The 26701-nt window shown below is 36.8% G+C and overlaps 1 protein-coding gene across 1 annotated transcript in view; it reads right to left on the minus strand.

Annotated features, from left to right (window-relative positions):
• Nucleotides 1-26701, minus strand: part of EYS (eyes shut homolog) — a gene marked incomplete at both ends in the record, with an annotated part of 1105706 nt that overhangs the window by 312396 nt on the left and 766609 nt on the right. The window contains 3 exon segments of the mRNA XM_081140616.1: nucleotides 616-711; nucleotides 714-725; nucleotides 728-846. Of these exon segments, the coding sequence (XP_080996742.1) occupies nucleotides 616-711; nucleotides 714-725; nucleotides 728-846 (227 nt within the window).

The raw sequence follows: 26701 nt of genomic DNA on the forward strand, positions 1-26701 counted from the left end.
ATAACCTAATGTCTTTGTAATCTGCCCGGGCATTTCTGGCTGTGGGTGCCCTGCATGGCTTCAAATAACAGAGCCTCTCAGGAGGCCACTAGATGTTGACAATGGGAAAATTTTCTTTTTATTCATAATCGCTCCATTAATGCAAACTTATATTCTTAAACATTAAAAAAGTAATTTACTCTTCATATACAACAAAGTAATTTAAATATGGGGATCTGCTTATGAAAGATTAAAAACCAGTAATTTGATTAACAGTTAAACAATAAAAATAGTATTAATTAGAACCTAATTATTTCTCCGGTGACAAAGGATGTTCGCACCACACTTTTAGAAGAAACTATGTAAATAACACTACATTTGAATTTGAATTCTTATTTTGTGTGGCAATTGAAAATAGATTTTGAGTGGCAGTCCTAATAAAAAAAATATCTTAGGTTTGCTTCTACATTATTGAACTGAAAATGTTCTATTAGAACTCATTTTTAAATAAAACTATACAGCTGTTTCTTATTTGTGCTAATAACCATCAATGTGTTTACAATAGGTTTCAATTCTCTTGCTCCCTCTGGAGAAGTTTTTAAAAAGAAATATAGAAGGATAATGAAGATTGATTACCTTGCTCGCAGAAACGGCCAGTGAAATGTAGTGCACAGTCACACCGGAATGAGAATACACCGCTGGAGAGGAAGAGGGGATGGCGAGTGCCTCCGTGTGGCACACATCGCCTGGCACACGGAGGGCGCTGCAGGAGCGGGGCTGAGGGAAGCCCACGGGGAGCCGACCCCTTCTGCCCCACCAGGAGGAGCAACAACGGAGGGCACTGCAGGCAGAGTAGAATCCCGGGATCTAGATTTAGAAACAGATCAGAAAACACAAAGTAAGTGAAAGTACCAGGAACTTAAATAGAAATTACAGAAACTTTGGTTTTACATCAGAGAGGGGGAAAAACAGTCATTTAAGGTTTAATGGAGGGCAAAAAGAATTACATTTGTTTTACAATTGTGGGGTTTATAAATGCTGAACATGTCAAGGCTACAGAATGTGACCCTGGGCTAATCGTGATGCTGTAGTCAATCCATGTGGTTCTGAGAAGCTAAACTAATTTCTTCAAAGTAGTAAGAAACCTGGCTATCTTCGCCTCCATATGCCTAAGAGTCAGTTTTACATGAAGGAAATAAAATTTTGGCTGAACATAGTTCTAATTTGGCTATTCTAAACTTCATGTGCGTAAGATCAAGAAGGTAGACCATGTTACATTTTCATGGTAAAACTGCTTGAACTTACATTATTTCCAGGTTGATTGCTAGAAAGATGTATTCCTCAAAATGACTTGCATTCATTTGTAGAAGGTACCCGAGAGGTATTTTAGAAATGCCTATAAATGATTCCTTAATATTTTTTTCACAAATTATATTACCAGTCTAATTTTTCTTCCTTAATAATGACCAAAAACAATTTCCTTTGAATTAAACCAAAATTCTTTACTTTTACATTTTACACTCAAAATCTCTTGATAACTGAATCCCTCTGTACTTCCAGCCTATTACCATAATTCCTCATAAGCACCTTAACTTTCTCAAAACAAATGACATTGCTATTTGGAAAGGTCCTGAGCTTTCCAAATGTGGAAATCTGTTCATTCCATTTCCATGCATCGCTGTTCCTCTCTTCACCTAAAGTGCCAAGTCAAGATCTATATTATTTCCTCCACAAAGCCTTCCTAATCATCCTGGCTCACCAAGATGAAACGGATGTTTCAATCATCTCTAAAATCCCATAACATGTCTTTGTGCTGCTGCTCAACTATTTCCCACCTGCTTGTAGTAGTTGTTATTTTATGCACAGCCACTCCTGCTCGGCTGCACACTGGACGTTGTTTCTCCACCCTCCCTCCATACACAGATTCCTCATTTTGGCAGAATTCCTTATTCATAGCAATCACTTTATAAATATTTGTTAAATTAATGCCTTCTGAGTGTTATATACTGTTTGGGAAGCTGTGCTTTTGTAATTTTCATTTAATATAATCATTAAGAGAATTGTCTTGTTAATGTGAAAAATCTTGCTGCAATATTAAGTAATCGAAATTTAACAGTATATTTTTATTTTGTATGTTGTCTATTGTGTATTAATTTGATATGATTTCAAACCCACTTTTTCCACAAAAAATGAAGTTAGTTTTAAGAGTGAAGTTCTTTTGGCCTAAGAATGAAGTTGTTTTTAAGAGTGAAGTTGTTTTGACCTACGAATGAAGTTGTTTTTAAGAGTGAAGTTGTTTTGATGGAAGAGTGAAGTAGGCTATGTCAGGATGTTATCATCTTATCTGTTGTTACTGATAAGCACTGAGTAGCTCAGCTGCTGAGGGCCATCAGTGGGGGCTTAATGAATAAAATATGTGGAGAAAGCAACTATGGTTAAGAGTACATTTAGACTATAAGCACCTACAGTTGTGAAGTTTTTTCCAGAGTGTTCGGCCTGGGCAAGGCTACTCTTTGCTGATCTAAAGAGCTCCGTGAAGACCTTTGGGCCTTTAGCTCCCTCTACGGTGAAGGTAACTCTTTTACTAGCAGTGGGGAAAGCCACTCAGTGGCCCTACAAAGAATATCTTGCCTGTCAACACTTACTCTGTCATTTCCTAGCCAAGTGCTCTAGCAACAAGAGGCTTTTCTTTGGCACTGGCACATGGACATCAGCTCTTGGTTGGCCAGGCTGACCTGTCTCTTGAGTACCAACTTGTATAAGATATGCCTCAACTAAAAATTCTTTTTATCTCTCCTTGTCTGGTACAATAATATAATTAATCTATCATTTCTTTGGCGTACAAGCATAGTTCAGAGATATTGTGGGTTTGGTTTCAGACCATGGCAATAAACTGAGTACCATAATAAAGTGAGTTGTAACGTTTTGGCTGGTGGAGAGTCTTGCCTTCAATTTGTAAAAAAAACTGAACACCTGTGAAGTACAATAAAGCGAATAAAATGAGGTATGCCTGTATGCTATTTCTTTTGGCTGATTAAGAGACATTATCCTGTATGCTACTGGCTTGAGAAATTATTATAATTCCTTCAGTGAACCTGTGTTAAATAAAATATTGGGAAAAACAAAGTCAGTGTGTGAGCAAAATTTTGTCCCCCAAAGCAAAACATTGTCAAAAAGATAAACCCTTGGCAAAAAAAAGTCAGTTCAAAGACATTTTCTGACTGATATTAGAGAGTTATTTTTGTGTTTACTGAGTATATGTATGTCAACTCATTGGAGTAAAAAACCTGAAGAAAGTGAAATAGATAATATAAAAAACATTTTCTAAAAATAGTGTTAATGTGCTAGTCAGTTCTTTTGGGTTACAATCCTTTTACAACCTGAAATTCCTCCTTATGGTGTTTATCACAGGTTATTGAAAGGTTAAGGTCTGTAGTGTGAGGGCAGGCTAAATAGCCATCTCAGATAGTGGATAAAGAAAAATTGAATTTAGTTAAAGAAAGGGGATAAGGGACGGGGGTATCCAAAGGGATGGGCTACACAGCACTGAGCCAAAGGGTATCGGGTCCATGATGGCAGCAAAAATATCCTTGGGACAGTGAGACAAGGAGGAGCACAGAAGCAGCAACAGGAGAGCCTCACTGAGAAATCAGAGAGAGGGGGGCCTTGGAGACAGGCTCAGGGGTTAGCCTGGGATGAGCTGCCACTGCCCATTGCTTCCCCCCATTGCAAGTCTCATGGGGTCCCCTGGGAGGGAAGAAGGGGGATGGAGGTGGCCCTGGTATGCTCCCCTGGTGGGGAGTGAACACTGGGCCCTTTGCCCGGTGTTTATCTCTTTCTTGCAGGTACAAATGTTAGGGGAGGGTCTCAATAGAATATTCATCAGCTTCCCAGGGGTGCTCTTTCAGGGTCTCCACTGACTGGTAGGTGCCAGGGCAGGGGGTCATTAGTCAGCTGGTCCTGAGGCAGCCACAGTGTCACTTGTCTGGTTTTGCTGCTTTTCTGGGCCTGAAGCTGAAATACAACTGATGTTATCTTTAGGGAGGAACTGCTCAGGGGGGTCTTACATGCTTGACCAGAGGTATGCTAGGGGAGGAAAGGTTACCCTGGGGGACAAGGTTCTTGTTTTCTCGGTTTTGCCCCTTGCTAGGCATCTGGGGCTTCCTGCCCTGGTGAGTTTCTGTAGCCTAGTTTCTGTACTTGGCCCACCTAACAGTTATAACCATATTTTTATTTTTACGATCATTTAAGCCTGACTCAATCCCCTTTCCTCTGCGCTGCAGTTTCCACGAAGGACGGATAGATCACCTCTGCTCTTTTCTTCATCGTATCCCTAACACTGCTTGACTTCAAGTAGGCTCTCCAAGAAATATTCTATAAGTAAGTTTGAATCATTTTTGTAAAGATGCAATGTTCCACACTTCTAACAAGAAAAATAACAACTAAACATAAATTGGTTCTCTTTGGGGTCAATTTCATAACTCCATTATTATAGCTCTTTGGTTTTGTGAATAACATAAATTCTAAAACTTTTGATGCAATCTTACAATCAACTTTCTCTGATTTCATTCTGTTAGATTAGCATAGTTTTCCCCATTTGTACTCATAATATAAGATTGTCCCTTTGAGGTAACTTCTGTCCAGTGAAATGGCAATGCTAATTTGAATTACATGAGACTTATTACTCAGTATTCCTACTCTAATTTTTAGTTTCAGTGTCTCTGAATGATTTCACCATTTCATCTAACTCTTGCCGTGGACTTCATAAACTGCAGTCAATCACCTTTTTTCTCAGGGATAAATTAGACTGAATTAAATGTCGCTACTTCTTTCTCCTACTGTAGCTGCTCAGGGGTCCTGTATCTCTCCTGAAAATATCAGTACGTTGCACATTTCACTTGCTAACAGATTACACAAAAATAATTACTATCAATGGAGTCATCAATTAAAACATCAAGGTCATTAATCAAATTTTTAGAAATTCGATGCTAGGAGGATTGAATTTTATATCTTATATGTTCTTAATTATGTCACAAATTTACCAATTTTTGTATTTAGAATTAAATGAAATTTATTCAATTTACTATATATTTTAAAAACAAAAAAATTTTATGGTTGTTAAAATTTTAACTTGTTTTTACATAAAAGGTTAAAATTATCAAGTGAATGGGTGTTTATTAAACACAACTAGATGGTGGTCATATTAATATAATTAGCAATGTAAAAGCAGCATTTAAGTTGCAATTCCTTTTAATTCTAAAATCACGAATGTATGAATGTTGAGAAACAAAGCAAGGCTCAGAGTTTTCAACATAAACAATATTGCAAAAATTGATCTTCTTATCTAAATACTTGAACTACTAACAATCTAAAATAGTAAGTGGGAAGAATCTGCTTGGCTGCCTCTCGGGTAACTGCGGATAAGAATACGGTGATGAACCGGTCACTGTTATAACATGTAACAAGCTCTCAAGAACTCTTTCTGAATGAATTAATGATTGAATAAAATATGCTAATTTTATTCAAAACCAAGCCTGATCCTTAGAGACAGACATTATTTTACAATGACAGTGATTTCTAATCATCTTGGGGGAGCTCTAGGTGGAACAAGAAAGGCGGACACCCCACTCCGTTCACTCCTGCCTCTCTTGCTCTTTAGGGGGTTCTGTAGAAGCCCTGGGGCAGCAGGCCGCGAGCAGTTCACACTGCTTCAGCCTCAGGGGCTTTGCTATTGTCAGCAGGCATCTGTCTGGCTTCAGTGTCCTTGAAGGAGGGATGGGCTCACTCACAACTGTGAATCCTGGAAGCCCTGCTTCACAGCAGAGAAGGAGAATTGTTTGGAATTATGATAAAGCATTAAAAAGAAACACACTGAGCAAGAGGAATCTTGAGTTTGTGGCTATGAATAGTAAAGGGGAAAGCAAAGTTTCCAAAATCATTTTTAATTAGTTTAAAAGCACATAAATAAATGTGCTATAACCTAGGCAACGAAAGACATATACTTGATGTACAAATAATATATATAAATACCCCTCTTTTTATAAAACTGAGAATATTATGTAAACACACATACACTATTCTAGTTCATATTTTCACCTATTAGAATATGCTATTGTACTCTTTATTTTTTTCACCTAAAATAATTCTTAGCAGGCTGCCCTGTAGATAAGTGTAGTCTTCATTTTCCTTTTAAAAGTTGCAGTGTTATATGGTTTGATATACATCATTGATTCTATCAGTTTGGAATTAATATATTTAAGCTGTTTCAGGTTCTTTCCTATTATCTGGACCATAAATTCATTTTAATAGCTAAGCTGAGATATAATTTACAGACATAGAGTGCACCTATTTAAAGTGCAAGATTCGATAATTTTTAGTAGATCCAGAGTTGTGCAACCATCGCCACAATCTCATTTTATATTTGCCATCCCCAAAAGAAACCCCATGTTCATTAGCAGTCACTTCATACCTCCCAGGCTCAGCTTACTTTCTATCTCTATAGATTTGTCAACTTACCACATTTCATATGAAAGGAATCATATAATATGTGGTTTTTTGTGACTTAGCATAATGTTTTCAAGGTTCATTTATGTTTTTGCATGTGACAGAACTTTTACCCTTTTTCTTAGTGATATGTATACACCACAATTTATATCTGTTCATTAGTTCATGGTCATTTTGAGCTATTTTTACAGTTTGGCTATTATAAACAATGCTACTATGAACATTCATGTTCAAGTTTTTGTCTGGATGTTATGTTTTCAATTCTTTTGGGTACATATCTAGCGTAGAATTGCTGGATCATGTATCCCATGTTTAACATGTTGAACAACAACCAAACTCTTCTCCAAAGAGACTGGACCACCTCACATTCTTACAAGCTTAGCATTCCAATTTCACCACATAATTCTCTACTAGCTCTAAAATTGTTGTTGTTTTTAGTTTGACCTAGTAACTTTGAAAACAATTAATCATAGCAAATTTTATGTGAGAAAATGTTTGCTAGTTAAAATGTATTCAATTGGCATGGTTATAGCAAAGAGAACATAGGTAAAATTACTGTTAGTATATATAAAAATTCTCATTTGCCATTCAAAATAAGAATTGGATATCAAAACAACAAATTTATGCATGGTAAAATCAATCTGAACAAGCATAGTCCAACAAGTTATGCCTCTTTTTTAATATAACATTATGCAACAGAATAAAAGTCAAATCCTAACAATTAATGCAATAACACTGAACATTTTGAGACAAGTAAATTAATTCACTATTAACATAATAGTGTGATTTTTAATAGATCTTGTTTTCACATTTTCTAAATTTTTCTCACTAAGGAATATATTTCACATTCTCACAATCTTCTATTCTTTAGCTATTACATATTCATAGGTAAAGTTCCTTAAACCATAAGAATTCTCACATAATTGACGTTCACAGCATCACTGTGTGTTAGGTAGGACTTGTACCCCAGGGTATTCCAAACCACTGTCTCTCGGTATATAGGACAGTGTTTTTGAAAAGCCATGTTCCCCTTGAGAGATTCTGATTCTCTCTTCTCATGCTAGCCCTGCTGAGAGCTGTTCTTGATCACAGAGAGCGCACAACATGTCCCATCTGATTCTAGAGCCAAAAGCTGGATGGGAATTAGATTAACGCTTTCTGACTATATGCCAAATCTGGAACTATCAGAAACCCTGGATTTCTTTCCTTTTCTTGCTTTCCATGTCTCAAATTCTAGTTTTCCTTTTTTCTTAAACTAATAAAATAACTTCACTACCTTTTGTCAGTTCTGTGTTCATATTTCCTTTCCAGTACCCCTCTTCGTTCTTGTTTTTTCCTAATTCATTTTTTTCCCAGCTCTTGCTCATATTAGTCCCATGGCCAAAATTATTCCAATTGAAAATATACATTCTTCTATGATTTGGTTCCATCTTATCTTTCAGTTTTATTTGCCTCCAATGCCTTAATATATGTCCAAATATGTTCTAACCATATCTTTTGTAATTTTTTTCAATATCCCATGCTTCATGTCTTTCATATGCTAAGACTCCCTTGAAGTTCCTTTTACCTTAAAATATTCGTTTCTTCCTTTATAACACAGTTTCAGAGTTATCATCTCCAAATTTCTTTTGGACTTAATTTAGACATAATTAATTGCATCAACATTATACATAGATCTAACTAAAGAAATAATACCAAATAATGCTGATGTCATAAAAGTACATAAAGTGAGAGTCCTTATTTATATCTCCCACCAGACCCAATGCCACTCCATTTCCAAGAGGCAACTACTCTATATCCCTTTTTGCACAAATACATATCCAGATTATATGGACCTATATTCTAGTTTTCTTTATTTATTAATTTTTAAACAAGTGAAATTGTAATAGTAAGGACAATGCTAGTCCCTCTAGTAGTAGGTAAGCAAAGCAGAAACTTATTTCTTGTTCAAATAAAGTTCAACAGCATAGGTGAGAGAGGAATCGTGCTCCCTGTAGTCACTCAGTGACATTCAGGGACTCAAGTGACATAGGCTTTACCATCCAGCACATGGTTTCTGAGGTTGCCTCAGCATCACAGGCAAATACTCAAATACCAAACAAGGTAAACAAGGGGGGAAAGAGGAAACATGGAAAATTCTACTACCTCTCAACCCAATGGTTACAACTTGGTCACATGGCCAAACCTGTCTTTCTTCTCTGGGTATTTTTAAGAAGTTCCCTTTGTCTTTGTTGACCAGCAGTTTTTCCACTGTGATGTGTTGAAGTTTAGAGTCATTTTTATTCGTCTAGTTTTTTTTTTTCCTGGTAGTTTTTCTATTCAAAGGATTTATGTTTTTCATCTATTCTGGAAAAATTATAGCTCTCTCACATTCTCCTGGTAAAACACTTATTACATAAAATAAATTTTGCTGATTTTCATCTTCGAGATTCTCAGTTCCTTTTGCATCACGTTTCTCTCGATTCACAGTAATTTTTTAGCTATGTTATCCTGTTTATTAATTCTCCTTACAGCTCTAATTGCTGTTTAACTTGTTCATTTTTTAATAATTTAAATATTATGTTTTTACCTTTTTAAGTTATATCTGCTATGTTTTAAAACACTCTAGTAAGTTTTTATGATCTTTTTTCCTTACATATATTTTAATTTCTCTTTCCTTTCTTAAAATTATCAAGCATAAAGGTCTTATTCTTATGTGGTAATAGCAACATCTGGTCTTTGCAGATCCAAGTCAGCCTCTCTTCTTTTTGTTGACTCCTCTCTCATGGTACATTTTATTCCCCCTAAACTGTTTTGTTATTTTTCACTGTAGGCTTTACACGATAAAGATTTCCAAGATATCTTGGGAACTGTATCTGTGAGAATACTTTGAGGCCGAATTTCAACCTGGGAACATTATAATATATTTTTCTTAAGATTTTAAATAAATAAGAATTGACACATTTATATTATAGTTCCTGGTACCAAGTCATTGCTCAATAAGCATTTTGAATAAGTGAATGATACATGTATGGCTTTGGGCCACAAACCTCCACACTGGGCAAGTTGGCTGTTTATTATACAGAACTGGGGAAGAGCTTTTCCTCACACCTAAAAGTGAAGCATAGTCAAAACACTCCCTAGGAGATAGTTTTGCTTTTTCCCTTTTCTTTACTTTTTTCTTCCTTTTTTTATTTGGCTGTAAAATTTTTTCTTATTATTTTGGCATTTTAGTAGTTTATTTAAAACCTTTTCTCTACTTTAGCATATATTTATGTCTGTCTTGTAGCTGGAATGTTTTTCCAACTGCCACACTACCCAAAATAAAAGTCACCATCATTTTTTCTTTAATCTTTCAGGAATTTCTCAAAGTGCATGTTTGTTAAAAAAATCTTTTATTGATTTTCAACACTGATATATAGGAATGTAGCATATAAATGTGTGTGTGTGTGTGTATGTGCATGTGGTATTTATGTTTTCATAGTTTCCATAATCCTAGATGAGAGTAGACTTTTGTGTTTACAGTTTGCAATCTTTAGAACATGCTAATATTATTTTGTATATCTGTACCACAAAACATTGTGTGTGTTTTTATGCTTATCTCACTTTTTAGCACTTAAAACCTTAAAGCAACTTTATTAATTTACTTACTTAAATAATCAGTACTTTATATAGTTCTGACAATAGTCACTGCTAAAGATGTATTGTTTTATTTTATAAATTTTCAAATCCATAGGTATATTCTGAGAAACAGCATAAAAAAGAAGAAAACCATTTTTAAATATAAAATGTAACAGATCATTATGGAAACGGAATTCTATACCATGAATCCTTAAAGAAAGCTACAAATTCATTTTCTCTTGCTCATATCATTTGGATTTCTTATGGCAAATTAAATTTAAAATGACATATTTATAAAAACAGTATTTTTGACTAAGAGCATATTTTTACTTAATAGCTACATTTAGATTTAGAAGTCACTGAAGTTTGAACACCTTTCCACTACGGAGAGTAAGAAATTTATACATATGCACATTTTTAGTAAGTGATTTATGCCAAATGGGAACATTTATTATATTGTTAAATTTAATTTATTCCCTCCATTATGGAGAGATACTACTCTAGAATACTTCCAAATTAACATAAAACTTACAGGAAAAAAAAGAATATTCTAAAATATCAGCCAAAATGTGATTGCTTATTAACTGGAAAGTGCATACACATTAGAGAAAAACATTTCAGCCATCACAGTGCCATGAATAAAGTCACGTATTTAACCTCAGCCATAAGAACATGTGTGATGACGAAAACAAATGCAAATTTGTCATCTAGTTTTACAAGGAAAGAAAAACCTTCTCAGGTTCTAGGAACCTTAGAATATTAATTTCACAGAAAGAACTTTTTAATGGAATCTAGACCTTGAAATTTCCAGCATGGATTTGAAAAACAAAGATGGGCCAAAAGAGAAGGTATGTGAATTAATCTAGAATTCACTACACATCATTTATTTGTTTGTGTTTCAATCTAAAAGGACTTACAGAGTTCTCTCTATGCACCAGAAACTCACTGATCAGGCTATCTAATGATCAGTTGAATCTAGGCCTTCCTCTTTATGAGCTTTCAGTCTTGTGAGGCTGAGGGGAAAAAAAAAGGCAATTGCAAAACTGCATAACTCACTGAGTGCTGACTGCAAACCTAGCACTGCTCTAAATGTTTCCAATGTGCTAAAATAATTCTCACAAAAATATGAAAACATGACTACTATTTTCCTAGATTTGCAGACAAGAAAACAGAGAAACACAATTAAACTACTCAAGGTCACAAGGCAAATATATTGGTGGAAATGGATTTGAATCCATATAGTTTGAACCCTGACCAAAACGTCAACATTTTTACACTCCTGGAAGGTAACAAGAGGGGACATACCCACAACAGGGTTGTAGACAGATGCTATGGAAAGATAACAGAACAAAAACTATCAGGAGAGGTTTCCTCAAGAGGTTTATAGTTGAGTCTTAAAAGATCAGAAGGAGTTGGCTATAGGAGGGGAGACAAAATAGTCTGTGGTGTTCAGAAGGGCTCTCAGAAGGCTGTCAGAGGACACTGCACATTTAAAGACAACATGCACAGGGAACTGCAAGTGGTTTGCATAGAGGAGGCCACAGTGTGTGTGTGTGTGTGTGTGTGTGTGTGTGTGTGTGTGTTCGTGCGCCACGCACCAGTAGGTGGGTCTTGGGATATAGGCAGGGACTGGCTAATGGGGAGACTTGTTGGGTACATTTTAAGGTAATGTGAGTCATTAAAGGCTTTTAAGCAGCAAATTAATGAGCCATCTTTGTTTCTGAACTACCATTCTGGTTTTAGTGTGAACAATGGTTTGAAAAGAAGTAGCTAGAAGTAGTTGAAGTATTATAGGAATAAAATGAACGAGATTGGGACTTGAACTAAGAAAATAGTATTGAGAATGTAGAGAAGTGAAAAAAATTTGGTGTTGAGAGTTTAGCTAAACTACTCCTTACTATTACCACCTCAGCATTTATTTTGTGTGGCCAAGTGGTCTGAAGGGTCCTTGATCTGATGCTAGCCCCTCCCATAAGTGCATGCCCTACAAAGCAGTCCACAGAGTCACAAGAAAATGTTTTAAGTTCCTGGTATGACCCCCCACCTGCCTTTGTGGTAAGCAGTCTCCCCCACCTCTCAGTGAGCAGTCTCCCCCACCTCTCAGTGCCTTTCCCTTGTGTGCCCCTTAGATAAGATCCCCGCGAAGTTTACCAAAACTCCTCTCTTTTAGGTTTGAATGAATCAATTTGGCCTTAGCTTAGGGACCCCAAAGCACTCCCCACACATGCCCTAATAAAAGCATGTGCCCCTGGTCATGCTTCTCCCTCAGCTGGCACCTGCCTTGACCTCTCTGTGTGGGCCCTCGAGGCTTACCTTGTGCTTCTTCCAGGACCTGTGAGTAACAAACTTCTCTATTTCAATTCCACTGTGGTCTTTTGTTGAACCACAGTTCATTTTCCAATATCTGGGTCTCTACTTACCAAATACTAATTTAACATTTAGTTTTACAACATTTAGTTTCCGAAAGGACCCTGTAATCAATTTCATATATGATGTGTGGATCAGTCAGGGGCCGTCAGGAAGCAGATGCACATTCAGAAAGGGTAAATGAAGTGAGTTTAATGAAGAGACTCTTCTCAAGTTGGAAAAGTTTAAGAGAATCAACAAGAGAAGGAACAGAGTCTGTTACTACCATTGGACCTGGGTGGGAAAACAAATGAAGTACGTTCTGCACTGTGGGCAAGGATGTCGGTCTAGGAGAAAGGCCACCTGACGGGAGCTGTAGTCTTGGAGAGGGGCATGCAGCCAGCACAAACTTACATCCAGCTGAGAGAGAATGGAGAGGAGATAAATTAGATCTCTTTTCCTTTCTACACTTTCAATGCCCTGCCATTCCACTGGCCAAACATGACTGGAAGTCAGAGGGCAAAGGGGAACTGGGTAGTTGCAGGTGACAGAGGTCAGCCTCCCGAGGTACCAAGAGGGTGGAAAAGATGGAGAATAGATCTGGAAGTGAAGCAGTAAATATCTAGTTCAGGGAGAAAGGAAAAAGCATAGGTGAATCTCCGGTTTGGGATACGGGTAACTGAGTGAACAATACCATTTAGTGACATGGAAGATATAAATGTCATGCTGGGAAAAATTCTCTTAATCTTGGTCTAACTGATGATAGCTTAAAAAATTCCTAGTAGTATCCCTTTTTTCCAGAACTGATTTTTTTTTTTTTTGACTTAACAAAAAAATTTCTTTGGCAATTTGGGAGAGAAGAAACTTGAGCATATGAATTTATATCACCACTTTGCATGCAAAGTCAGTAAAAATATATATTTTACATATAAACACTGATCCATTTTAATACATTCCTGTCCAGCTGGGTCATGAAATCACAACTCGTGATATCATCACTCACCCAAGGGCAGCTAATAAAACTGCAGGCAACGTGGCCAAGGGGCTATAATCATTCCTCTAAAGAGAAAACGGTACAGTTATTACAAATGCCTATTACATCAGGGGAATGATTTAAGAGATTTATTTTAACATATTAGGCCTAATACAATAGAGTCACAAATAGCTAAAGCAATGATGGAAAAGATGTTCATTTCAAAATTCAAAAGGCGAAAGAAAAATATTAGACGCAATGGTTTTACTTTCAAAAAACAACAGCTTACGTTAAAGGGCAGTCATTGGTTTCTGACAACTGTGAAGAAACTGATAAATTTGTTTTTGAAATCTTAGAAAAGTATGCACACAAAAAAACTAAATTCAAATCCAAATGTAAAATCATTACTTAAAATTCTATTGTATTACAAAGAACAAGCTTAGGCACTCAATGCTGTGAACCTATTTCCATTTAAGTTCTGAGAAAACATGTAAAAGGAGCTAAATCTTTCATTAACTTTAGAAATGTTTGTCATACCACTTTTCCTATATACAAGCCTTGGAATTGAATGTTATTTTTGTAGATTAAACTTTTTCAAAAATACACAAGACGACTTAAGAAAATAAGTAGATCAAAAGGTGCTGAAGCAAAGGACAGGCACGGATATTAAAGCAGCATTGTCTATCTCATCTTGTTCTTAAACACTCGATATTATATTATTGAAGAAACGGATTTAGCCTTGTCTGATAGGAACATCTGTTAATGGCTTGTCTGTGCGAAGCTGGGCAATTCAGACCCACATCCTATATATTTAGTCCCAGTATTTCTATTAGAAGTCTTATCACCTTCTATTGCAATAGCTTATTTATCTGTGTATTTTCCCTAGAATCTAAGGTGTAAGTTCAGAGATTTTTATCTATTTCTTCCCTCTTCAATGTATTCCATGAGCCCACTAAGTGCCTTGAACAGTGTTGATATTCAGTGTTTGTGAAATTGCGGAATAAATGTGTAGGGCCTTATTCAGAAAGACCCTTACTTATCATATTAAGAAGCCTGGACTTTATTCTATATGTCAGTGCTCTTAACTATGTGCTATTAAGTATTGGAATCCATAAGATAAACAATGGGTAGTTTCTAGAACAACAATATTTCTCAAAGTCTATTATTGTATCATTTAAATAGCATAATTAATATTTTCATGGCTTAAAAGAAAACGTTTTAATGAAATTTTCTTTGCACTCTGCTACATATCCGTGTTTGTTTACTCTTTTCAGCCTTTAATTGCACACAGCGAAAACTCTTGAGAAACACTGTTGTAGGTGTTGGTAGGCTTCATGTAAAGTGGAATGATATGCTCTGATTTAAATGCAAGAGTTTGAAAGTCACATTTTTTGTTGTAATAAATAGGCACTATATTTTATACAACAGCTTTCTTGTGAGAACAGCTAACAATGGCTTGTCCTATTCACATCACCACAGTTAGGGTCTCAGGTCACTGCTGATGCCACAACCATCACTACAAATAACTTCCCAGTCCTCAGGATTTCCTCAGGATTTCCAACCACCCTGGCGAGCACCAGTGTCTTTTCAACTTTCATGTCATTAAAGAAGCATCATGTTGGCACTGAATGACCCCTCACGGGACACCATCTACCCTAGACGGACCACTGCACCTGAGCCCTGAACCCCTGGGCTCTAGCTTCCTTAAGCCTGACTGGAGTGACCACTGAGGCAACTTGTAAGTGCAAGTGAGTTATTCGCAAGGGGGTGGACTTACCCAGAAGGAGTTGGAGGCAGAGAGGGGCCAGTGGATAAATTCATCTCCTTTCTCCTCGAGATTGTTTGGAGATGATGCCATGTATAAGCCTGTCTTAAGATGTCCCCCATGGCTGAGCAATCAACTGTGACTGTTACGAAGCTGTGGTCCCTTCAGTAATACACCCCTTCCTATTTACCCTGATCCACCCCTGCTTACGCCCCTCTCTCTCATTCTGGGGACTGTATTCCACAAAAACTTTTAGTTCCGATTCTGTTTTCCAGGGAATCCGGGGCAAGAAAGCCAGAATTTAGATATTGGTGACTGACCATGGCTCTGCTCCTGGGAGACCCTGATGGACCACTATTTGGCCTTTTCCATATCACTCTCTTTAGCATCACTGTGCCAATGTTTCCAAACTGTTATCTCATTATTTAAAAACATTTATGACATTTCACAGGATATGTTCATTTGAAAAACAGTGTGTGTGTTTGGTGTCTGTGTAGTTAAAACTTAGCAGTACAGCCCTGGCTGGGTGGCTCAGTTGACTGGTGGCTCAGTACACCAAAAGGCTGCAGGTTCGATTCCAGGTCAGGGCACACACCGAGGTTGCGGGTTCGATACTCAATCAGGGCACGTATAGGAGGTAACCAATCGATGTTTCTCTCTCACATCAATGTTTCTCTCTCTTCCTCTTTCTAAAATCAATAAAAACATAACCTCAGGTAAGGATTAAAAAACAAACAAAAAAGCCACAATATAACAAACAGGCACATTCTGTGTTCAGTCTACATGACTATCTCAGATATTGCAGTTTGCTTTCCTAGTCACTCTCCAACTTGTCCCACCATGGTCTATGTCCAGGAAACTGACCGATCTGACTGCATCAGCAGGGCTCCTATGCTCTCTGGTTTTTGGCTCATTTACCCAGTGAGGAGTCCTAGCTGGAGTTGGGAGGAGCCAGGAGACTGAGGTTAGGATAGTACTTATTCCTGCGGATCCCTCTCTCTGAGGTCACACCAAGCTGGCTGCATCCCTAGACGGAAGCCACTGCTCCTCCGCATCCTCTCTCTTCCCTTGTCCCTTTGTGCACAGCGCTGGTAACAGCTTGTTGGCTGCTTCTCTGGGGTTGATGAAGTATCTCTTGTGGTTCTACCACATCCCATCAACCCCTGTGGTATTGCCACCTAGTAAGTAAATCCTGCTTGAATTACTTTAACGTGCTGTACATCTACGTTCTGTTTGGACCCTGATTGCCAAACCTGTCAATACACTGCCTTTGAGGAAAGGACCTTAGAGAACTGATTGAAATAAGGGAATGCATGAAATTATATACGGGACGTATAAGAAAACAGGGCTAAGGGGAAAGTTTTTGAGACTATTTGATTTAAGGAACTTTGGTGTAAATGATGACTTAATCAAGCAAAAGAAATAGTGTAATGGCAAGAGTGAAGCGTGGGAGAGGATTACATAGAAAATCAGGCATAAAGTGTTTTGAACGCAGAGGAATATGAAATGCTAGGGAGAGATGGACGGAACTCAGGTTTGCAACATATTCACTGATTTTTAGCACTGAAGCGATTGTTGTTGACTACAATAACAGCAATTTCAGCAGAGTAGTTGAAACAAAAAACTAGCTAATCATGAACTTTGTTGTGAGTAGAAGATATGAAACTTAGGAGAAAAAAAAGAGACTTTCGAAAATACTTAACACCTAGCACAGACACACAAAAAGAGTTCCTGAAATGATTAGATGCTCAAATTCTCAAGAAACTTCAATTAAAATGGTGCTTATCCAGTTTATCTATCATCTTTCTTTTCTCCCTCTGCCTAGTTTTCTCTATAAAATTAAGTTTTACTAATATTTTTACTAAACTGGTAAGTGAAATTCATTGTACATATGAGTTACTGGCAGCAAAATATTAGTGATACAAATTTATGTTGCACAATATTCTTTTTGATTATCTGTGGCTTTTAAAAACTATCCATGACATTTTGATTTATTTCTAATTGGACTAAATAAACATCCCCATTTATATAGTAAAAAAGGAGTTACTGCTATTTCACCTCAGAGAACACTGTCTAATCTATTAAAAGTTAATCTAATCATACCACTTCAATAGACAAGTGTGTATGGCTAAAATGTTTGTGTGTGTATGTGTATATATATGTGTGTGTGTGCACCTATATATGTGTGTATATACACATATATATAAAATTTCCTAATGTACAGAATATATAGCAAGTAGGTCACTTTGCTAGCAGCTTTGTTCATTATACAAGTTATTATAAAACACTTTCTATTTTCTGACTTAATTTCCTCCTCTAACAGGTATCTAGACTACTACCATACTATGATCTAAATGCTTTGTTCCTCCAAAATTCATATGCTAACCCCAAGGTGATGGTGTTAGGAGGAGGGGCCTTTGGGAGAGAATTAGGTCATGAGAGTAGAGCCTCAATAAACGGCATTCGCGCCCTTATCAAAGATGCCCAACAGAGCTCCCTAGCCCCTTCCATCTGTGAGCACACAGCAAAAAGATAGCCATCTATGAACCAGAAAGCCCTCATTAACCAAACACTGAATCTGCCCATGCCAGGATCCTAAAATTCCTACCCTCCAAAATTGTGAGAAATAAATGTCTGTTGTTTATAATGTTTGTGGTAACTTTTTATTGCAGTCTGAATGAACTAAGACAGGGTGTTTCCAGAAGAGATTAGCAACTGAATCAGAAGACTGAGTAAAGATCTACCCACACCAGCATGGCCTACATCATTCAATCCATTGAGCGCCCTAATAATACAAAAAGGTAGAGGAAGGGAAAATTCTCTCTCTCTTCTTGATATGTGACTTTCATCTTCTCCTGCCTTGGACATTGGAACTACATGTTCTCAGGCCTTCAGACTCCTCAACTTATACCAGCAGCTCCCTAGTCCTTAGGCCTTGGGAATTGGACTGAATTATTCAATTGGTTTTCCTGGTTCTCCAGCTTGTAGACAGCAGGTCTTGCATATTGTAGCTTCCATAATGGCTTGAACCAATTTCCATAATAAATCTCCTCATATATCCATATATTATCCTCTGGGTTCTGCTTCTCTGGAGAACCCTAATATATACCATGTAGTAAAAAAAGCTTACTGATGTCCCAGATAAATAGTAAAAATTCATATTTTATATATTCCTTTGTGTGACTGTAAGAATTACTGATTCAATAGTGGATATTCTTTTAACTATTAGATCAAAATCTGAGAATCAGTATAAGCAGCATAGTCCAAAAACTTCCCCAAGTATCATGAATATAATTTTTATACTCTTAATCTGATAAAGATTTATATACATTTAGAATTTAAAAGGATACTTACTGGTATAGTACAGTCACTCAGTTTTTGCAAAAAACTCAGTTTGACAAGTTTCTACTACATATCTCATTTGTTCTTCATGAATTTAGGATACATGTGATTTAAATCTTTCATGGCAGTCAAACACAAACAATGGAAAAGTGAAAATCATCTACTCGTGCTGCTCGGCCAGTGTTGCTTGAGCATTGACCCATGAACCAAGAGGTCACTGGTTCGATTCCTGGTCAGGGCACAAGCCCGGGTTGCTGGCTCCATCCCCAGTGTGGAGCTTGCAGGAAGCAGCTAATCAATGTTTCTCTCTCACATTGATGTTTAGAAATCTCCTATCCCTCTTCCTTTCTCTCTTTCTCGCAAATCAATAAAAATATATTAAAAAAAAAATCTACTCATGCTTAAATGTATTTGCTTTTAAGATCTTTCTCATATGACTGATCTCAGGCATAGGGCTAAGCATGTCCAATTCATTGGACACATTGGTTCATCCCAGTAGGGGCTCACAATGAATGGCTGTGTGGAAACCACTTATACTGAGGATCTAGTGCTTGATGATATTTCATTTAAGAGGCTCCTGTGGATTTGGCTCCAATTTCCTTCCAGCCCCACCAGTTTTCTTTTTGTTACTGAACTGCAAATGAAAAAAAGACGAAGCAGCAGAAGAAAAGAAAAGACCACGTAAGCATACTGAGGTTCATCTGTCCTGTGGCAAAGTTATTAAGGAGCCTGTACAATGCTTAGCTACAGAGGAACACTCGTGGCCATCCATAGCAGTGGTAGCGATTCGATTTGTCATAAGAACTACCAAGTACGAAGGAATGAAAGGCAGCTAGGGAACATAACCTGCCATTTGTGCACTTAACAATAAATGTTGCCGTTGATGCATGTACCCAGTGGGGTCAGAGAGATCAAAGTAATGAGAGCTATGCAGATAGTCACATCAGGGATAGGAGTAGGAAATGAATCTATCTTTCTCAGCTAAAAACTCCTACTTCTATTTCGCCTTCACTGGCCCTCCAGAACCTCAGTGCCATCTTGTCCCTTGCAGGTCATTTCTGTTCTGATATCTTGTCAGCTCTCAAAATCTATTCTTTCAGAGCTAACTTTTGGTTTTCATTCATTCAAACTGAAAAACTTTGAGATATCTTTAGCTTGTCTTTCTCTCCTCATTTCTTTTCATGCTCTTTATTTTCTGCCTTATAGGCCTAAATCCCTCCGGGTTTGCACTCCTGAAATAATTTCCTAACTGTTCTCACAACCAATACAACAAAGTTTAGGAAATTTAAATTTTAAAACAGGTCAGGGAACTTCCTCTGCTTTGAATGATCAGTGAGTATCCTTAATTTTCAAGAGAATCAAGTGTCCAAGTTTAAACAGCTAGTCATTACTTTTAAAAATGCAAAAGCCCAAACAGAACTTTGTGCTCACTTTTTGCCTTGGCTTTACATCCTGACTTGAAATTATTCATCTCTCATACATAGACAATCCTATATATGTTGTATGGTGCTGTATTTAAATTACATAAAATATAAAAATACCCAGAAAGGTAACTGACACCAAAATGTTTCCTTCATTCTTTACTCTAACAAAACATGTCCATTTATCACGTCTCAAACATGTCCCACTCTCTCATGTCTCTGTGCTTTGCTCTAGGAGTCCAGTTTTCGGGGTCTGAGAGTTTCCTCTGTATAACTTTCCATATGTGCACCCCTATGGTTGAAGACTCATCTATTCTCTGAGGCTTTCAAAAATCCCTACTTATAGGATTTCTCCTTTCCTTTATTTAGTACTTGATTGTCATTTTCTAGCAGGTTGGTTGTTCCTCCTCTCTTATGTATATAAAAGGTAACCCTTTTTATCCATTTTTATCTATTTATCCTTACTCTTTCTTCAAGGGTCAGCTTGGCTTCAATTCCCGAGTTGGTCTGAACTCTCTCCTCCATGTCCCCTATAGTGCATGTCACATGATATTGGAATCATCCCTTTGTATCTGTTTCTCTCTCTGAACAAATATAAAGGCAGGTCCAATAACTTATGTACCTTTGTATTGCCAGCATCAAGCAAAGTATGTATACTAGTAGGTACATGGAACATTTTAGTTCATTAGATAGAATTAAGTCCTTTCCCCAATTCAAAATCAAGAAGTGACTATAATTTACTACCTAGTATAATTCCTATCCAGGAATGTTCATATCCTAGGCCTTCAATAAATTGTATGGATGATGATGATGATGGTGATGATGTCGACACTGAGGACAACAGTGATCACTATTCAAATTTTACACTGTGACAATAGAGGAAATTCTACAGTCAGGTTCCCAAGGTCTTACTTTATTGTTGGTAACTAGAAAGATCCTGATTCTGTCATGTCGAAGGGATGCAGGATAAATTTGGGAATTTACTATAATTTTTCCAGCTTTTATCTTACTCTCTTCCACAGGAAGCACATGCAGAAGGACATGTGACCTTAAGAAGCTACCTGTATTCATTCCTTCCTCCAATCAATCTTCTTTTCCTATAGAGAAGCAGTGAGATTCAAATGCTGTATTTGAAAGCAAGCAAGAGTTTAGTAGTATGATGATATAGTATGAAATAGGTGGTCCATCTCAAATTTGTAATTTTCAGATGTTACAAGTCAATTCATTGTACGGGGGACTCCGAGCCACTCTGGTGCAAATCTGCAGTAGCAGGTTCAGAGCACTAAAGCAGCTGGAGAGGGAACGCTCCCAGGCTGGCCTAATGAGAATGACACAAAAATCAATTGTTTGCTAATTGAAGAAGAAATGTTGTCACAGAAATTTCCACATTGTTTAATGCAAATACAGAAAGGGCTTTGTACTTTATCGCTCTAACTCAGAGAATTAGGAGGATGAATGAAAACAAACGAAGAAAAAATGTGACTCTTGAATCAGTGTTACGCAATTTAAGACAAAACAGATCTTAACAGCAACAATACAAGAGATGGGATAATATGAGCATTGTCCTTTTTCTAAGTCAGCACAATTATCACACAAAGGAAAAATAGTATAACAGCACGTACCTCAAGATATTAAATCATTGCATTGAGGTGTATAGGGATCAACATATAAAGCAGTGAGGATATGTCTCAGCAATTTAGCTGCTCACATTCTGGAATTTTTTTTAATATAAAGCTTGTTATACGTAGCGATGTATGCATGTGCGCCTCTGGACATTTGCCTATATAATCTCTCCCATATCACACCTGCAAAGGAAGCCACCTCAACACCCAACACACTGTCACGGCGATACACCACATCAGTACCTTTGTCAGCCAAGTATCTGGACGGAATTCAGTCAGATTAATATTTTATCACTTGTCATAAAGTCACATGGACCTAGACTTCGTGCTTATGTTAACAGCATTTTATGTAATAAATAAAAATGATCCCTCTGGGTTCTTGCCTTTTGAGAACAGAATCCCTGTATTTGTTGATTATTTGAAATTACCCAGGGCTTAATCTTATTTCTTTTCTTTATTTTTTTTTACTAAATTTATTGGGGTGACATTGGTTAACAAGATCATATAGGTTTCAAGTGTATATTTCTATGATAAATGATCTGTATATGTTGCATTTCTTTCTCAGGCCCAAAAACTCACTAGGAGAGGCATCCACTGAAGACTCCACTTAATTTAAAAGCTGCTCTTCCAGGTGTATCTGAGGAGCAAATTGTGTAACCAAAAATTATAAAAGCTAGAATCTGGGGTAGCAATTTTACCACTCTATAATTGATTGCTCAACCAGCTACTCCGTTGTTTGCTCTTGCTCCCAGCCCTAATATATCTGGATAAAGTTATTACTAAAATGGCCTTAATGTTCTCCTCAGCTTGAATGAATTTTAAACTGGCTCCTCCCCGACTATAGGTTTCTGACCTCCCTTTTCTCAGGGCCTTTCTTTCAGAAAACTTTCTATTGTAAATTATCTCTCCTTCCCTTTGAGATGTAATTCTACTCCCAGCCTCTTACCAGTGTTATAACCCAGGAATGTTTCTCAGGGATCTGGGAGTCATCGCTTTAAATGTAATCATCAAGGAAGTTGGTGCCCAGTCTCCTAGTGTCTGTAAGAGGTCAGGAGCCTAATTTAGGTACGTACCAAGTAGGAAAAACACACACACACACAGGTTACCTAATCACACTGATCAAACTACCCATTAACATTTTCTAATAGTTTTCCTAGCTTACTCCGGAGCTTAAAACTTTTGTGTGTGTTTTTTTTTCTCAGCAGAGCTGAGTGTAATCACTGTCCTCTATTGCAATAATCTCGAATAAACTCTTCTTTGCCTGTTTAACTCTGTCCAATGGGGGCAAAAAGTTGACAGCAATTTACTCTTTTGCAGATACAGAGTTATATTTCTCACCTGTATTGTTATTCATCAAAAAACAAAACAAAACAACCCATAAGCTTTATCTAATCCAGAAGCATTTCAATATTTTATTTGCTTATGTGCCTGCAGAAGAGACTACATATTTCTCCCTAATAGTCTCGATTTTTTTTTTTTTTTCTGATAGAAGACTCTATATAGACTGGGGCATTCGGCCATCTGAAGTTCAATATTCCAATGTTACTAAGTTCTGGTTAATGAGAGATAAGAGGTAAGGCGTTCTTTAATGAAAGGGCCACTCCCTTCATCTCTTCCACTTTGCTGCTTACCGGAATGAAGCTGGGATCTAAGTTATCTTAAAGCAAGAGGCGCGGCACTGTGGTGACGACGACAGAGCACCGAGTTAGAAGCCTGGGTCCTGGGTGCCAAGATGTGGCAGACTAGCCAGGTACTATTTACATCGACAGGTGAAACAAACTATCCTTTTCTGCCACATGGCTTTGCTAATTTCATGTCATCCGCAGGTCCTTTTCATGTTAGCTGGTGGGTACCTGCTTTCCAGTCCTGTGATGGAGTAGTTCTGACACTTGTCTGATAACTACAGCGGCAATTTAAGGTGAAGAAGAAATACATGCCTGTACTTAGTCTTCAATTTTGAAATGGAGGCACTATTGTAATTTGGCTGGAATAAAGTAAGGATCTATACTGATTTAGGAAGATCTAACTATTTATGATATTAAATTTGCCTGCCTATTTCCCCTCTATTGGTTCAGGTCTTTGTACAACGATTGGCATTATTATATCAGGTTTTTTTCAGATAGGTCTTGCATGCTACTTGAGAAGGCCATGTTTTTGTTCTATAATCAAATAGATAATCTTTTCTATAATATCCTTTATTTGTTAGATATAATATATAACATTATTTCTCCGTGGGCCATTTTGATATGTTACTATTAAAATGATTATTTATTAATTCTGGTAGGTTTCAGGTTGATATATTTAATCTAAGACTCAGACACCGTAACTAAAAACATTCTTTTGTACTTATTTTATCATTTATATCTTTTATTTCTGTTTTTGTCTTATATTATTGGCCAGAACTTCCACACGACAGTAAATAGTAATAAAAATGGGGTTTACTTCTTATTCGTGTGTCAATAGCACTGTTTTGGTCTCATTAGCATCTTATCACTGAGCAGGATGTTCCCTGTTTACTTCAAACAGACATTACATATTCTTTCACTCCTGTTTTTCTAGGGGATTTAATCAGAAGAATGTTACATTGTTTTGGTATCTATTCAGATGACCCTGCCTGTTATAATTTTCCTATTGGGCCAATTGATGGTATTAATAAATATCTAATATTAGGTTATTCTTGATTACCTTTATAAATCTCAATTACCTGAGATAAGACTTTTTAATGATATTCTGATTTCAGTTTTCTAACACTTTACATAAGATGTTGGTTTGTATTTCAATAGTGATTTTGCATTATACCAATCCTCCCATTATAATATAAGCGATTTATTCCCTTTCCACCCTCACCTCAGCACCCACACACGGGACTCATTTCATTTCCTAGTATTTGTAAAAATGATCTGAGTTTTGAAATCCTAAATACTACTCAATTATCTTTATGTTATGTATATTAATTTTCAGGTTATTTTTGTCACGTGCATACATTGTTATAATAATATTAACAGTATATTTTATGTTTAAATGATTCAACATCATTTCCTTTGAAATCCTCCTTTTTAGTTAATGAGTCCGCACCTTTAAGCATTTTTTCTGTGCTATATGAGGAGTGTGCTTTCTGAGATTACATTTCTGTTTCATTCATGCACGAAGGGAAATTTGGCAGGTATATTTTGACACATCCTGCACCCCTCTTATCATTTTCCCTTCTTTATTTGTATGGTTTTCTTTTGACCTTTACTGCTGAAGAGAAAATTTCTAAAGCATATACTATTTTTGCTATCTTGAAGGTAACCTTTTTTGTTTTGTTTTCTTTCCTACCAGGGTTCTTACAGCAACCTAAACTTATCCTTTCAATATAAATAATTTTTCTAAGTCTTACCTAGTATAACTCTCTTTTCATTAACTTTGCTAGAATCTGGTGAACTCTTGATTTCCTTACACAAGCCTTTTTAGAAGCACCAGGAAGTTTTATTTTTAATGTCTCCATTCTTCAGGAAAAAGGTAGCAACATTATTAGATTGGTACAAAGAGCATTATTTCTGGAGTCAGACTTTCTCAGTTTAAATTCTAGTTCGACTATTTACAAGTTGTGCAGCACAGAGAAATTTCCTTAAGCCATCTTCGCCTCAGTTTTCTATCTGTGAAGTAATGATAGAAAATATTACAAACATTATGGTATTGTTGCAAGAGAAAAAAGTAATCTGTACTATTTAAAAGGAACCTGACACAGGGTAATCATTCAATATATGCTATTATAATGACCTCATTATAATTTCTCTTTTTCCTTTTCTTGTTCATTCTGGGGACATTTCTAAAAGATTTTTTCTACTAACTTGATCGTCTCAAGTCACTGACTTTCTTCAGTAAATCCAATATGTATTTTACTCAAACTTCTGCAATTTTAGTTTTATTGCAATCCATTCTAATCTCACCTAGATCCTTTTTCATCTCAGTTTGTTGATTTTATATCTTATATTCCTGTTCTTTTAAGCCCGCCTGTTCTTTCCTTATGACATTATTGTCGTATTTCATAACTTTTAAAATTTGATTTAATATATTTTTCTTGGATCCTATAGTAGACTGAATTTTAGAGGTGTTCTTCCCCGTTCAAGGTGATGTTTGTTTTCTCTTGCTTTTTAATATTTTTTTCATAAAAGTTGTTGTTTTTAATTTATCAATATTCATCTACCAAAAAATAAAAGCCATGACTATATACTCAGTATTTACTAACCAACAAGATATGGAAATTTTCCTCAGCTCTATTACCCATGGATGTGCTGGTTTAAAAACACAGTACCTTATTAAACATAGATCCAGAAGGTAGTTTGATGCCTAAAGGTACTAGCTCAAAACTTAGGATCTAAAAACTGTTCCGCTTTTGTGGCTCTATGAAGAATGAGATGGTATCTATTCTGAACAAAAGGAGGACACTGTAAAAACTATAATCTCAAATATGCCCAGTTATGAGTATCCTTCTGTTCCTGCCCTTGGATAAGTGCTTTAATTTGGAGAACTTCTAGCAAGATAGAGCTTGTCTTTGCATTCCACATCTACATATTTGCATATTGCATAAAGCTAAAGCTTCACAATTGATATAGATATATTAGAAGGACGTCTCAGTACACTAGTGAGTTCAAAGATTAATGCCTATTATAATTAGGCCATTTAGGTCTCAGGTCCAACGAAACCTTCTGACCCTGAGTTAATTAATAGTGAATGTATTTGTTAGCTAATGCCATGTAACAAACCACTCCAAAACAATAAACTTTAACTGAGCTCACAATTCTGCAGGTTGGTAATCTGAACCAGGCCCAGCCAGGTGGTTCCTGTCTCCCAGAGTCTTAGTCAGGCTTCTTCAGATAGCTGCTGCTTCTAATGGTAGGTGTGAATGAGCAAACATGGCCTCAATTGGGACAACTCATTTCTATTCTATGTGTTCTTTCATTGTCTAGCAGCCTTGCCAGTGCTTGTTTACACAATGGTCACGGAGGATACAAGAGAGCAATGGGGGTAAGTAATACCTCTTGAAGCTTAGGCTTAGATCTGTCACCATGTCACTTCTGCTGCATAATACCCAGAAAATCAAGTCACAGGCCCTCCCAGATTCAAGGGTGGGAAGATAGATTTCACTTCCTGGTGGGAGTTTCTG

This window comes from Miniopterus schreibersii, assembly GCF_964146895.1.
Source record: "Miniopterus schreibersii genome assembly, chromosome: 6".
In the NCBI taxonomy this organism is placed as follows: domain Eukaryota; kingdom Metazoa; phylum Chordata; class Mammalia; order Chiroptera; family Miniopteridae; genus Miniopterus; species Miniopterus schreibersii.